A 15,299-nucleotide genomic window follows, 5' to 3' on the forward strand; every position below is an offset into this window, starting at 1 on the left:
GTTACCATCACTCTTACTGTTTTACAGTTATCATCACTGTTACTGTTCTATGGTTACTTTCACTGTCACTCTTTTACAGTTACCATCACTGTTACTGTTCTATGGTTACTTTCATTGTCACTATTTTATAGTTACCATCACTGTTACTGTTTTATGGTTACCATCACTGTTACTGTTTTATGGTCACTTTCACTGTCACTGTTTTACAGTTACCGTCACTGTTATTGTTTTACGGTTACCATCACTGTTATTGTTTTACGGTTACCATCACTGTTACTGTTCTATGGTTACTTTCACTGTCACTGTTCTATGGTTACTTTCACTGTCACTATTTTATAGTTACCATCACTGTTACTGTTCTATGGTTACTTTTACTGTCACTGTTTTATAGTTACCATCACTGTTACTATTCAATGGGTACTTTCACTGTTATTGTTTTATAGTTACCATCACTGTTACTGTTTTATGGTTACCATCACTGTTACTGTTTTATAGTTACCATCACTGTTACTATTCAATGGGTACTTTCACTGTTACTGTTTTATAGTTACCATCACTGTTACTATTCAATGGGTACTTTCACTGTTACTGTTTTATAGTTACCATCACTGTTACTATTCAATGGGTACTTTCACTGTTACTGTTTTATAGTTACCGTCACTGTTACTCTTCTATGGTTACTTTCACTGTTACTGTTTTATAGTTACCATCACTGTTACTCTTCTATGGTTACTTTCACTGTTACTGTTTTATAGTTACCATCACTGTTACTGTTTTACGGTTACCATCACTCTTATTGTTTTACGGTTACCATCACTCTTACTGTTTTACAGTTATCATCAATGTTACTATTTTATGGTTACCATCACTGTTACTGTTCTATGGTTACTTTCACCGTCACTGTTTTATGGTTACTATCACTGCCACTGTTTTACGGTTACCATCACTCTTATTGTTTTACGGTTACCATCACTCTTACTGTTTTACAGTTATCATCAATGTTACTATTTTATGGTTACCATCACTGTTACTGTTCTATGGTTACTTTCACCGTCACTGTTTTATGGTTACCATCACTGTTACTGTTTTACGGTTACTTTCAGTGTTATTACACTTAAAGTATAAGGTAAGAAACACATAAATATGTTTAATAATTTTTTTTATACTGATCAATTCTTAATTCTACATTGTTTAAAATATTTGTAAAAGAGAATCCATGTAATGAGTTTTAAATCTGGCAGGAAAAAAAATACACAACAGGCGTGGCCTTTTAGTTAATGTGCCCGAGTTGTGGATCTAATGATTCTTTGTTTCCAACCTGTTGCCAAGAAAATACACCACGGTCTGTGAGAACATGTTCGTAATATAAAAGTGACGGTGAAATTCTACATTATCCGATGATACAAAGGTTGGTTGTAGCCAGTCTATCAGTTCAAAATTAAAGACGGTGATGTATAGATGACCTATTTGTAAAGTTTTGTCAGAAATTATGAAATAAAGAAATAAATGAATACGAAGAAAGGGCTGAGGGTAGTTAGGATACCTATTAAATTATAGAAAATTAATTCTAATAAAAACCTTTTGAAATAGCTAGTCGGTGGCACTACGGTAAATCTGGGGGCTTGTAACACTGAAAATGAAGTTTCGATACCCGCGGTTGGCTGAGCATAGATATACCATTGTATATTTTTGCACTTAACAACAAACAAACAATAAATCTCTTCAAACAACAAATTTGATGTTTTTGTTCTTATTGTAATACTTACACCTTGAATAATGTAATTTGTTACTACTTACTCAGGTGTGATTTCATAAAATCAGTTGTTCATTCATTTATTTAATTTTTAATATTTTAATACGTTCACGTTATAGTTAATGGTTCAGTTAACATGCTTAGCTGTAACTGTAAAGATTCATAAAACCCTCACGTCAGAGATGTTTATAGGTGTTTAATTGAGACTTTAATGGAAGAATCTAATTGTTTTGAAAACCTTCGTTTTTCATTTGAAATTGAAGATGTTATAAGAGTATGTTATCACGTGTTTAGTATTGTTTATCTGAAACATGGATATGAACTAGTTCATTATGTTTCTATGTAAACTTTGGTTTATAAATATTATCACGTAGCCTAGATAATCTTTCAGAGAGCTTTATCGTCTCTATCAAAATGTTGTTACTTTTCTTTCGTAAATGTATAAATTGTATGTTTTAGTTATTTAGAAATGTTAAAATTCTCATAATCTTGCAAATGTATTATAAAGTATTTATTATTAATACCAAACCATGTTTGGATGTTCATTCAACCTGAACACTAATCACATCTGGAACAACATTTCTATAAGTCTCTGTTGTTGTCACAGTTACCTGCAAGACATCTCTTCGATATATTGAAATTGTTTTATTTGTTGTAGCGTGTTACATTAAAATATATAACAAACTAGTAAATTAACAATGCTGTATTATAAATGATAATTCAGTATTTCTAGATACAATGAAACTACCTTCCAACTCGTGTTGTTTTAACATTATTACTGAAGATAAAGTCTGTATAAATATATTGCTTTAATTTATTTCTAGTTAATTGATTTAACTAGAAAAACCTTCTTTATCGTTATATTTTTATTTGAAAACGATCGCACCAATGATAGTAACGCAGTAATTTTTCAAAAAAAAATTTTCTCCATTCTAAAAACTAAACATACATACAATACTATCCATTTCTATAGGCTATAGAACCACTTTCACATTGTTTAAAACACACTTTCAACCTTGTAAACTGTACATATCTTAGATTTTAATGTCGTGTAACACTAACCTAATGATTAATATCACTTGTTATTGCCCTAGTGGTTAATGTTAAGACACTTCTTTTGCATTCTCTTGTAAACAAATACTTCATGACAAATCAGAAAACACCTTATATGGTCCAGTTTGTTAAGAAGCAAACAATTTGGACTTCCTCAGAATATTAACTAACATTTAATTAATGAAGTTTCATTACCTATAAGTAAATTAATGAATCAAGGTATTTTTGTAAGCTATATTTGTAATGGTTCGATTTAAAGGCCAACAAAACAGCGTGTGATGTTAAATTAAGCTTAGATTAATGTTTGTCAACTTTTCGATTCTTATTATTGTTACACTGCCTTCGTACACAGTTAGATACAAAAACAACTGAAACACTTAGCGATCTCGTATTTTCTCTGAATTTGTACAAGATTCTTGAGTGCAGGAATCCACAACGTGTGTTTTGTAAACATTAATGACTGCCAGTTTTGTTACCAACGAAACTCTTTATAAATCGAAACACGCAGAGACCGTTATATAAATTATTTTGATAAGCTATAGTCACAATACTTTAAACTTTGGAAGGTATATCCGTGAAAAACGCCTATTAATCCGAACACTACAGATATTTGATCAGAAGCGTTTATAGATTTCGAACATTACAAACTGTGTGACGTCAGTGAATTAAGTTACTACATGTAATTCTACGAACACGTCCTATAACTTCAGCGGAAAAACTTGCGTGTGAGGACTAGTTACCTTTCTCGTTACGTGAAATCTTTGTTTTTATTTTGTTTCTTGAATTTCGCACAAAGCTACTCGAGGGCTATCTGCGCTAGCCGTCCCTAATTTAGCAGTGTAAGACTAGAGGGAAGGCAGAAAGTCATCACCACCCACCGCCCTGGGGGGCGTTATAATGTGACGGCCAATCCCACTATTCGTTGGTAAAAGAGTAGCCCAAGAGTTGGCGGTGGGTGGAGATGACTAGCTGCCTTCCTTCTAGTCTCACACTAGTCTTGCGAAATTCACAAAAACAAACAAAAACAAACTAACCTTATAAACACATATTGTAGGAGAACAGGTGTTCTAGAACTTAATACCAGGTTTACGATTGTATTTCTTTAACCGATAAGATAGAAACAGACACATCTACAAATATTACCAAATAAAGAGAAACCTTACTACCTGCTGATAACAGTGGGCTTCACGTCTTATAGTTAATGACGTCATGGGACACTATTCTTCAATGGTTTCACTTTTGACTAGCGCCTATGACTGATTATGGCGTTTTTGTTTTGGTAAGTTACAATTCTCATATAAACATTTATCTATCTTCTTATAAGCAACTCCAAATTATGCCAGTAGATAACTCATACTCGGATATTTCTTTTTTAACAGCTTAAGAGAGAAATATGTGAAAAAAATTAATTGAAAATGACTTCTAATCAATGATTATATTCCCAATGAAAAGGGTCTGCTATGTGTGTGTATTGTATTTTAATACCATGTTTACAAACTCACATGTGTCTAATAATACGAGTCATATAAACATGGCACACTGTAAACATGTTTGTTACCTGTATTAATAACTACATTGACTAACGGACTAAACGTCACATTAATAAATACATTAACTATTACGGTAAGCTGCACTTTCATATCAACATTCACTTCCAGTTTAACCCTCATTTCTATATTAATAGCTACATTCACTACTAGGGTGACCTTCACTTATATAGTGATAGCTGCATTTACTACTAGGATAACCTTCACTTTTCATCGATGTAGGTACCTCGTTATTATCAGCAGTTCATCACAATTCCCAATAGAAGTGTCTCAGATCCTTCAGTTATTAAAATATATAATGATTTATCGTTTTGCATCAGATTTTTCTACCATATCCATAATTGTACCAGAGTCTTTCTAACAATGGAATGCTTGACAGAGAAAGAAAAGTTAAATTTTGAGAACTCGAGAAGATTATTAAATGCAGAATTAAATTATCTATGTGAAAACAACCAACTGAACTTGGCAAGTGAGTATGTTTTATACACTTGTAATGGTTACATGTTAACCATAATGTTTAGGGACAACCAGTGATCTTCTGGTCCATCTTTATAGTATTATATTCTAAATAAAACTAAAACTATCAAATAAATATAAATATTAGAGCCAATTCTTATTACTCGTATATATATCAAACTTTTGTTAAAATTTTCTGTCTTCATAAATCCGAAAAGAAGGCCTTCTAAAGGCCAACTACACTTTCAGAACAATGAAACTGTCTCAGTAAATCAAACAGAGAAAGTGTCCCAAGAACATGAAACGTTTAATATCAGTGTTAACTAAAACATACAAATCTAAAGAACCTCATTTAACAATAATTCTAATTATTATAAGTTTTTAGGTAACCTAAGTAATTAGGACATATTTACAGATAAATAAGTTAATTACAACGTGTTTAGAGATAAACTGTGTAATGAGAATGTATTTACAGATAAGTAACTAAAATGTATTTATACATTCCACGTAAACAACAGTAACAAGTAAAAATTTTATGCCATTAAAGCCATCAGAAGTTATCAACGTTTCATTAAATACATCAGAAGTACAGATATAAAAATTACCGTGTTTCTCCGAAAATAAGACAGGGCTTATATTAATTTTCACTCCAAAATATGACACTAGGGCTTATTTTCGGGGGATGTCTTATTTTGATATATTAAAAAAATGAAGTTACAAAGTAAAACTATTAAACTAACCATTTAAAATAAACTATTATTAAACTATTAAACTAACTGATTAATACTTAAACAAACTAATTAACTAACTATTAAACTAATTAATAAATTAATTTTTTTTATTTCTTTCCTCTTCCTGCCACTCTTAACTAGGGCTTATTTTAAGGGTAGGGCTTATATTAAAACTATCCCCAAAAATCACACTAGGTCTTATTTTATGGGTAGGTCTTATTATCGGAGAAACACGGTATTAACGAATTACAATATTCAAGGTATAACTATTACAATAAGTACAAAAACATCAAACTTGTTGTTTGATAGATTGTTTAGGCAGAGTATTCATTATGAAACGTTGTAGAATGGACGACAACTGCCCGTTGTGGAGACACAAGTGTAGACCTGAAGAGGAAAGACAGAAGAATTTCGAAACATCATCCTCTCCACTTGTGTCTCCACAACAGGCAGTTGTCGTCCATTCTACAACGTTTCATAATGAATACTCTGCCTAAACAATCTATCGAAGAATACCTAAAGAACTGTTATGGACCAGCCTCTATCAAAACACGTTGTTTGAAATGATTTCTTGTTTATTTGTAAACATACACAGTCTGTACAGTTTAACTCTACAGTTGTTATAATGTATTAATTGTTATCTGTAGGATTTCAAACTTACCTACAATCTAAATGTATATGGAATTATGGAAATATATATAAAAATAATGTTTTCTGAACACATTTATCATAGTGTTTTCTGTGTACAAATCACAGTATGTTCCATTTCCATTGAGAAATTATGTTGGAAAATTAAAAAATAACAAAAACCTTCATTACACACATTAAACGTAACTAATGAGCATTGAAAATTACAAAAGTGAACTATTCACTCACATGAAACGTTGATAATTTTTATATCTGTACATCTGATGTATTTAATGAAACGTTGATAATTTTTATATCTGTACATCTGATGTATTTAATGAAACGTTGATAATTTTTATATCTGTACATCTGATGTATTTAATGAAACGTTGATAATTTTTATATCTGTACTTCTGATGTCTCGAATGAAACGTTGATAATTTTTATATCTGTACTTCTGATGTATTTAATGAAACTTTGATAATTTTTATATCTGTATTTCTGATGTATTTAATGAAACTTTGATAATTTTTATATCTGTACATCTGATGTCTCGAATGAAACGTTGATAATTTTTATATCTGTACTTCTGATGTCTCGAATGAAACGTTGATAATTTTTATATCTGTACTTCTGATGTATTTAATGAAACGTTGATAATTTTTATATCGGTACTTCTGATGTATTTAATGAAACGTTGATAATTTTTATATCGGTACTTCTGATGTATTTAATGAAACGTTGATAATTTTTATATCTGTACTTCTTATGTATTTAATGAAACGTTGATAATTTTTATATCTGTACTTCTGATGTATTTAATGAAACGTTGATAATTTTTATATCTGTACTTCTGATGTATTTAATGAAACGTTGATAATTTTTATATCTGTACTTCTGATGTATTTAATGAAACGTTGATAATTTTTATATCTGTACTTCTGATGTATTTAATGAAACGTTGATACCGTGTTTCTCCGATAATAAGACCTACCCATAAAATATGACCGTGATTTTTGGGGATAGTTTTAATATAAGCCCTACCCTTAAAATAAGCCCTAGTTAAGAGTGTCAGGAAGAGGAAAGAAATAAAAAAAAAATTAATTTATTTATTAGTTTAATAGTTAGTTAATTAGTTTGTTTAAGTATTAATCAGTTAGTTTAATAATAGTTTATTTTAAATGGTTAGTTTAATAGTTTTACTTTGTAACTTCATTTTTTTAATATATCAAAATAAGACATCTCCCGAAAATAAGCCCTAGTGTCATATTTTGGAGTGAAAATTAATATAAGCCCTGTCTTATTTTCGGAGAAACACGGTACTTACTCAGGTGTGATTTCACAAATCATCACATGTCCATCAATTTATTTATTCTTTAATATTTTGCAGTGTTCATGTTATAGTTAGTGGTTTATCTTACATGCTCAGCTATAACTCTGAAGGTTCATAAATCCCGGGTTTCTATACCAGTAGTAGACACTGAACAGATAACCTATTGTATAGGTTCGTGTTCATCAAATAAACTGTCATGTTCATTTTATTTTTACAGAATAGCTGAAGACGCTTTAGGATGTATAGACACTATATTCACCACTTGTAGCCAGGACGTCAGAGATGTTTATAGGGGTTTAATTGAGACTTCATGGAAGAATCTAATTGTTTTGAAAACCTTGGTTTTCCTTTGAAATTGAAGATATTTTAAGAGTATGTGGGCAATGAGTATGTTGTTCCAATTAAGGAAACATAGAGGGCGATACCTGTGTTTTCTTAAATTAGATTTTAATTCATGAGTAATTAAAGTTTTTAAGAAGTTATCAAAAGTAGCAATTGCATGTGAGTGATTCTACCAAACGTTCATAAAACCTCAGAAAGTTTTAAGAGCTGTTGGGTGTGTTGAATATATTACTTGATTTTCAGTGCTTAGTTTTTAAAATATAATGTTCCATGTAATTGTTTACATTATTTTAATTATCAAGTTACAAGACCTATATTTACTTTGATTCTTCCATAGCTAACAGATTCCTGTGTCACATATAAGGAATAACCCATCCTTTACGATTACATTATCGGAGAACTTCTGTAAACTGTGAACCATGTTTTATTGTTAATGTCATTGCTCTCATACGTAAAAACTAAACGTATCTGCTTAATTTGTTGCTCACTTTGATGGTTTTATCTTTCAATAATTCGTTTTGTTTTTGGGATGACGGATAATTCAGATTAATTTTACCGATTTATATCAAATGTATCAGTTTTGAACTTCTATATTATAATATACACTGCTGGCCAAAATCTTAAGTCCAATGAACATAAAGAAAAATATGCATTTTGCGTTTTTAAACTCAACCACTTACGACTGTAGAGCTTCAAAAGATGAAAATAAGAAAAGATAAAATAAATAAAAAACTTTTTTAGCATTTGATAGGGAAAATGTGAACACTATGAAATTAGCCTAAATACTAGCTGGTCAAAAGTTTAAGACCATACTGAAACGAAACGTAAATCGGTAAACACGTAACGAAATTTAGTCATTTGTGTTCAAGCATTAGCGTTGTCAACATCTCCCACTGACATCTCTTGTGTTACATTGGGTAAAAACATGGCAAAGGCTAAAACGTTGACAGAGTTTGAACGTGGCAGAATTGTCGAGCTGCAAAAGCAAGGTCTCTCTCAACGTGTCATCACTGGTGAGGTTGGATGTAGTAAAACTGTTGTTGTAAATTTCTCAAAAGACCCCGAGGGATACGGAACGAGAATTTCAAGTTGTCGGCCCAAGAAAATGTTGCCGGCGTTGAGCAGGAGGATTCGACGGGTTGTCCAGCAAGACACCAGCTGATCGTCGAACCAGAATAAGGCCCTTACGGACACAGAATGCAGCTCAAGAACAATAAGACGGCATCTACAAGAGAAAGGCTTTAAAAAACCTTACATGTCTTCAAAGGCCATGCCTCCTTCCACACCACGAAACAGCTCGGTTAAACTTTGCTGAGAAGCACCAAACATAGGATGTAGAAAAGTGGAAGAAGGTTTTGTTCTCTGATGAGAAAAAATTTAACCTGGATGATTCAGATGGCTTCCAATGTTACTGGCACGATAAGGATATCCCACCGGAGACATTTTCTACACGACATAGTGGAGGAGGTTCCATCATGATCTGGGGTGCTTTGTCCTTCCATGGAACAATGGAGCTAATACAGGGGCGTCAAACAGCAGCTGGCTACATTGGCATGTTGGAGAAAGCATCCTTATTGACTGAAGGCCCTCGCTTGTGTGGAAATGACCTTTGTCCTTTTTCATGGCGAATAACGTAATTCTTTTGGACCATCCAGCGTGTTCGCCCGAACTGAACCCCACTGAAAATATTTGGGGGTGGATGGCAAGGGAAGTTTATAGAAATGGACGTCAATTCCAAACAGTGATCTTCGTGAAGCCATCTTCACCACTTGGAATAACATTTCAGTGAACCTTCTGCAAATGCTTATATCAACCATGCCAAAGTGAATGTTTGCAGTTATTCTCAATGACGGCCGTGCAACTTACTATTGAGACTTCGTAATATTCGTGTTGAATGAACATTCAAATATGGTTTGGGATTAATAATAAATACAATGTAATACATTTGCAAGATTAGGAGAATTTTAATAAAACTGAATACAAGAAACAAAAATTCCTAGATTTACGACAGAAGATAAATAATAATATTTTGATAAAGATGAAATATCTCCACAAAACATTAAATCAATTTTAAAGATTATCTAGGCTCTGTAATAATATTTATAAACCAGATTTTACATAGAAATATTACAAACATAATGAACTAGTTCATATCCATGTTTTAGATAAACAATAGTAAAACACGTTATCATGTTCATGTTGCCCATATACTCTTAAAACATCTTCAATTTCAAAGGAAAACCAAGGTTTTCAAAACAATTGGATTCTTCCATGAAAGTCTCAATTAAACCCTTGTAAATATCTCTGACGTCCTGGCTACAAGTGGTGAATATAGTGTCGATGCATCCAAAAGCGTCTTCAGCTATTCTGTAAAAATAAAATGAATGTGACAGTTTATTTGATGAACACGAACCTATACAATAGGTTATAACCTTCAGATTTATAGCTGAGCATGTTAAATAAACCTTTAACCATAACGTGAACACTGCAAAATATTAAAAATAAATACATTTATGGACATGTGATGATTTGTGAAATCACACCTGAGTAAGTAGTAACAAATTACAATATTCAAGATATAAGTATTACAATAAGAACAAACACATCAAAACTTGTTGTTTGAAGAGATTTCTTGTTTGTTTGTGAACACCTACGGTTTGAACATTTTGACTATATTGTTGTTACAATACATTAATTATTACCTACAGAAGTTCAAACTTACCTACAATCTGATGACATGTGGAACATACGTTGGAAATTTTTTATAAAAGTTAATAATTTATCAACACATTCATCATGTTTGTTGTTGGTGTTCACATCACAGGAAGACGCATTCCCATTGATAAGTGCTGTTAAAAAGTAAACCAAAAACCTTTATTAACACAGTAAACATAACTAATGAATGTTGAAAATTACAATAGTGAACTGTTGACACAGATAAAACGATGATAATTATTATGTCTACACATCTGATGTCTTGAATGAAAAGCTGATAATTGTTATGTCTACACTTCTGATGTATTTAATGAAACGCTGATAATTGTTATGTCTACACATTTGATGGCTTTAATGGCCTAAAATTTTTACTTGTTACTGTTGTTTACGTGGAATGTATAAATACATTTTAGTTACTTATCTGTAAATACATTCTAATTACACAGTTTATCTCTAAACACGTTGTAATTAACTAATTTATCTGTAAATACGTCCTAATTACTTAGGTTACCTAAAAACTTATAATAATTAGAATAATTGTTAAATAAAATTCTTTAGATTTGTATGTTTTAGTTAACACTGATATTAAACGTTTCGTGTTCTTGGGACATTTTCTCTGTTTGATTTACTGAGACAGTTTCATTGTTCTGAAAGTGTAGTTGGCCTTTAGAAGGCCTTCTTTTCGGATTTATGAAGACAAAAAATTTTAACAAAAGTTTGATATATATACGAGTAATAAGAACTGGCTCTAATATTTATATTTATTTGATAGTTTTAGTTTTATTTAGAATATAATACTATAAAGATGGACCAGAAGATCACTGGTTGTCCCTAAACATTATGGTTAACATGTAACCATTACAAGTGTATTAAACATACTCACTTGCCAAGATCAGTTGGTTGTTTTCACATAGATAATTTAATTCTGCATTTAATAATCTTCTCCAGTTCTCAAAATTTAACTTTTCTTTCTCTGTCAAGCATTCCATTGTTAGAAAGACTCTGGTACAATTATGGATATGGTAGAAAAATCTGATGCAAAACGATAAATCATTATATATTTTAATAACTGAAGGATCTGAGACACTTCTATTGGGAATTATGATGGACTGCTGATAATAACGAGGTACCTACATCGATGGAAAGTGAAGGTTAACTTAGTAGTGGATGTAGCTATTAATACAGAAGTGGGGGTTAATATAGTAGTAGATATACCTATTAATACAGAAGCGAGGGTTCATATAGTAGCAGATATACCTATTAATATAGAAGCGAGGGTTAATATAGTAGTAGATATACCTATTAATACAGAAGTGGGGGTTAATATGCCACTTTAATTCATGACTACAACAATATATTGTTTAGTTATTCAATACTGTCATCTCTGTTGACAATATTTTAGTCTTTAATTCAAGATGTATGTTACCAAGATAATAGATGTAAAAAACAGCACGAAATGATTCTCATAATAATAAATGAGTGTGTTTCTTTATAGCAAAGCCACATCGGAATATTTGCTGAATCCATCGAGGGGACTCGAAACCCCTCATTTTAGTGCTGTAACTCCATAGATTTACCGCTGTACCAGCGGGAGACTTTATAAAAATATAATAGTATATATAATATATACTAGTTAACGTATCCGTTTAACGTACGGAGAAGACACAGGGTCTCCAGAGAATGACACGGTGGATTGTGTAAAAATCCCAATGTGCTTTCCATCTTCTTTGACACTATAACGGAGGACCGTCCCTTAGGTAGATGATTGATATCAGTAAATAGACTATTAACATGAAAGGTCAACACTCAGACAGAGTTCCACCCCTGGGTAAGGGTGCATGCCCAGTTTTAGATCAGTAAATAGACTATTAACATGAAAGGTCAACACTCAGACAGAGTTCCACCCCTGAGTAAGGGTGCATGCCCAGTTTTAGATCAGTAAATAGACTATTAACATGAAAGGTCAACACTCAGACAAAGAGTTCCACCCCTGGGTAAGGGTGCATGCCCAGTTTTAGATCAGTAAATAGACTATTAACGTGAAAGGTCAACACTCAGACAAAGAGTTCCACCCCTGGGTAAGGGTGCATGCCCAGTTTTAGATCAGTAAATAGACTATTAGCGTGAAAGGTCAACACTCAGACAAAGAGTTCTACCCCTGGGTAAGGGTGCATGCCCAGTTTTAGATCAGTAAATAGACTATTAACATGAAAGGTCAACACTCAGACAGAGTTCCACCCCTGGGTAAGGGTGCATGCCCAGTTTTAGATCAGTAAATAGACTATTAACATGAAATGTCAACACTCAGACAGAGTTCCACCCCTGGGTAAGGATGCATGCCCAGTTTTAGATCAGTAAATAGACTATTAACATGAAAGGTCAACACTCAGACCCTGGGTAAGGGTGCATGCCCAGTTTTAGATCAGTAAATAGACTATTAACATGAAAGGTCAACACTCAGACCCTGGGTAAGGGTGCATGCCAAGATTGGTTGTGTGAGAGTAGAAAACGTCTCTATACACAGAAAACATCCTGTTTTGTATATTAATTAAATAACTATACCAACATTACTAACGAACCTACGTTTACAAAATATAATATTTATGATGCTAGCTAACAATCAAATAATTAATAATAAAAACAAAATACTGTTACAATTGTATATTACTTTTAGATATTACTGTTACGTTAAACGATAGATTTTGCTCACTTGAATGATTTCACACAGCTAATATTTACTAACAAGAGATATGAAATAGTTAAGTGACTCATTGATTTCAGGATACAAGTTCAGAGAGATTGTTTTTCACATTATTGTATCTTTGTACGTTTGTAAACATGACAGATAATGAAAATATGCACTCTGATCACTTCCTCATCACTATAAATACAATCACTAATTGGAAATTATTTTAAATTAATTATCTCAACTTAGTAGTGGTTAAGAAAGACATCAGAGAGGCTGAGTTACTTACTCGCATAATCTGGAGGGTTTTGTTGTATCGATTGTAAAGGGAGAAGTGTACAGGTCTCGTAGTTCGGCTTTCAAGTTAACACATTGTTCGGATTCGTGAAGTTTGTGACGTGTCTCTCTGGCTCCACAATTTTCCGTAAGTTTCATAACACCGGCAATAGTGACAGAGATGCTACCTGAAACAGATATTAACACTATAACACCGGCATTAGTGACAGAGATGCTACCTGAAACAGATATTAACACTATAACACCGGCATTAGTGACAGAGATGCTACCTGAAACAGATATTAACACCATAACTGTAATAACTACTAATTGTAATAACTGTAACTGTAATAAATACTAATTGTAATAACTGTAATAACTACCAATTGTAATAACTGTAACTGTAATAAATACTAATTGTAATAACTGTAACTGTAATAACTACTAATTGTAATAACTGTAACTGTAATAACTACTAATTGTAATAACTGTAACTGTAATAAATACTAATTGTAATAACTGTAACTGTAATAACTACTAATTGTAATAACTGTAACTGTAATAACTACTAATTGTAATAACTGTAACTGCAATAACTACTAATTGTAATAACTGTAACTGTAATAAATACTAATTGTAATAACTGTAATAACTACTAATTGTAATAACTACTAATTGTAATAACTGTAACTGTAATAAATACTAATTGTAATAACTGTAATAACTACTAATTGTAATAACTGTAATAACTACTAATTGTAATAACTGTAACTGTAATAACTACTAATTGTAATAACTGTAACTGTAATAACTACTAATTGTAATAACTGTAACTGTAATAAATACTAATTGTAATAACTGTAATAACTACTAATTGTAATAACTGTAATAACTACTAATTGTAATAACTAGTCCTTCAAATGTATGACAGAAAACATTGAAAGACGAACCTGAAAGTAAAGTGACCATCAAAGAAAACCAAAATCTTCTATAAACGTTCATTTTGATAAATATGAAAGAAAAGAACTGTAAATTCCTGTATTTTCTCACTAGCTTCTTAAGTTCCAATACTATTCTAAATGCAGCTCAGCTTAACATAACATTATATAGTCACCGAACAAGGAAGTGAACTCAAAATTAATTACGAATCGGAAGTGAAAAAAAAGCAGATAAAAACAAACACATTAGAAGGTTGGGAAATTCGATACCACTAAACGAGCAGCAAGTTATGTTACAGTAATGAACTGAGGTAGGGTTAGTATTCATACAAAAAAAGGTCATAAAAATGTTGCTAATTAAACAGAAAAAATTATATTTGTTTGGAAGAACTTCGGGTATACATTAAAACTACGACTGGTGTCAAAGTAACATGAACCTGTTAGTTAGATAACTGTGACAACAACAGAGACTTATAATAGTGTTGATTGTTCTCCAAGTGTTTAGTGTCTGTGTTGAGTGAACATCCAGACAGCGTTTTGCACTGATACCCTGTAATATATTTCCATGATAAAATAAAATTTTAATAAAACTGAATACAATAAACAAAAATTCCTAGATTTACGAAAGAACATAAGTAATAATATTTTAATAAAGATGAAATATCTCCACGAAACATTAAATCAATTTTAAAGATTATCTAGGCTCTGTAATAATATTTATAAACCAGATTTTACATAGAAATATTACAAACATAATGAACTAGTTCACATACATATGTTACATAAATAATGCTAAAGACGTTATCAACGTTAATGTTTCCCATATACTCTTAAAACATCTT

General features: G+C 31.6%; 1 protein-coding gene and 1 long non-coding RNA gene across 2 annotated transcripts; one reads left to right on the plus strand and one right to left on the minus strand.

Moving 5' to 3' along the window:
- Positions 1-4,001: 4,001 nt before the first annotated feature.
- Positions 4,002-8,229, plus strand: LOC143248223 (uncharacterized). The gene is made up of 3 exons (XR_013026822.1): positions 4,002-4,085; positions 4,674-4,822; positions 7,718-8,229. It is a non-coding gene; the product is annotated as an uncharacterized LOC143248223 (long non-coding RNA).
- Positions 8,230-9,786: 1,557 nt separating this feature from the next.
- Positions 9,787-14,595, minus strand: LOC143248517 (uncharacterized). Its single transcript, XM_076496937.1, has 5 exons — positions 14,470-14,595; positions 13,533-13,707; positions 11,441-11,589; positions 10,565-10,691; positions 9,787-10,209 (listed from the first exon to the last, which is right to left on the minus strand). Exons 1-5 carry the CDS (start codon positions 14,519-14,521, stop codon positions 10,056-10,058), a joined length of 657 nt encoding a protein of 218 aa, XP_076353052.1. The 5' UTR covers positions 14,522-14,595; the 3' UTR covers positions 9,787-10,055.
- Between the last annotated feature and the right edge of the window lie 704 nt (positions 14,596-15,299).

The sequence above is a fragment of the Tachypleus tridentatus genome, chromosome 4, assembly GCF_004210375.1.
Source record: "Tachypleus tridentatus isolate NWPU-2018 chromosome 4, ASM421037v1, whole genome shotgun sequence".
Lineage (NCBI taxonomy): Eukaryota > Metazoa > Arthropoda > Merostomata > Xiphosura > Limulidae > Tachypleus > Tachypleus tridentatus.

Coding starts and splice junctions, on each gene's coding strand:
- LOC143248517 (XM_076496937.1), bottom strand. CDS start 14,521: ATGAACGTTTATAGAAGATTTTGGTTTTCTTTGATGGTCACTTTACTT. Junction 13,708..14,469: donor GATGGTCACTTTACTTTCAG/GTTCGTCTTTCA, acceptor TATCTGTTTCAG/GTAGCATCTCTGTCACTATT. Junction 10,210..10,564: donor CACATGTCATCAGATTGTAG/GTAAGTTTGAAC, acceptor TTATTTTTACAG/AATAGCTGAAGACGCTTTTG.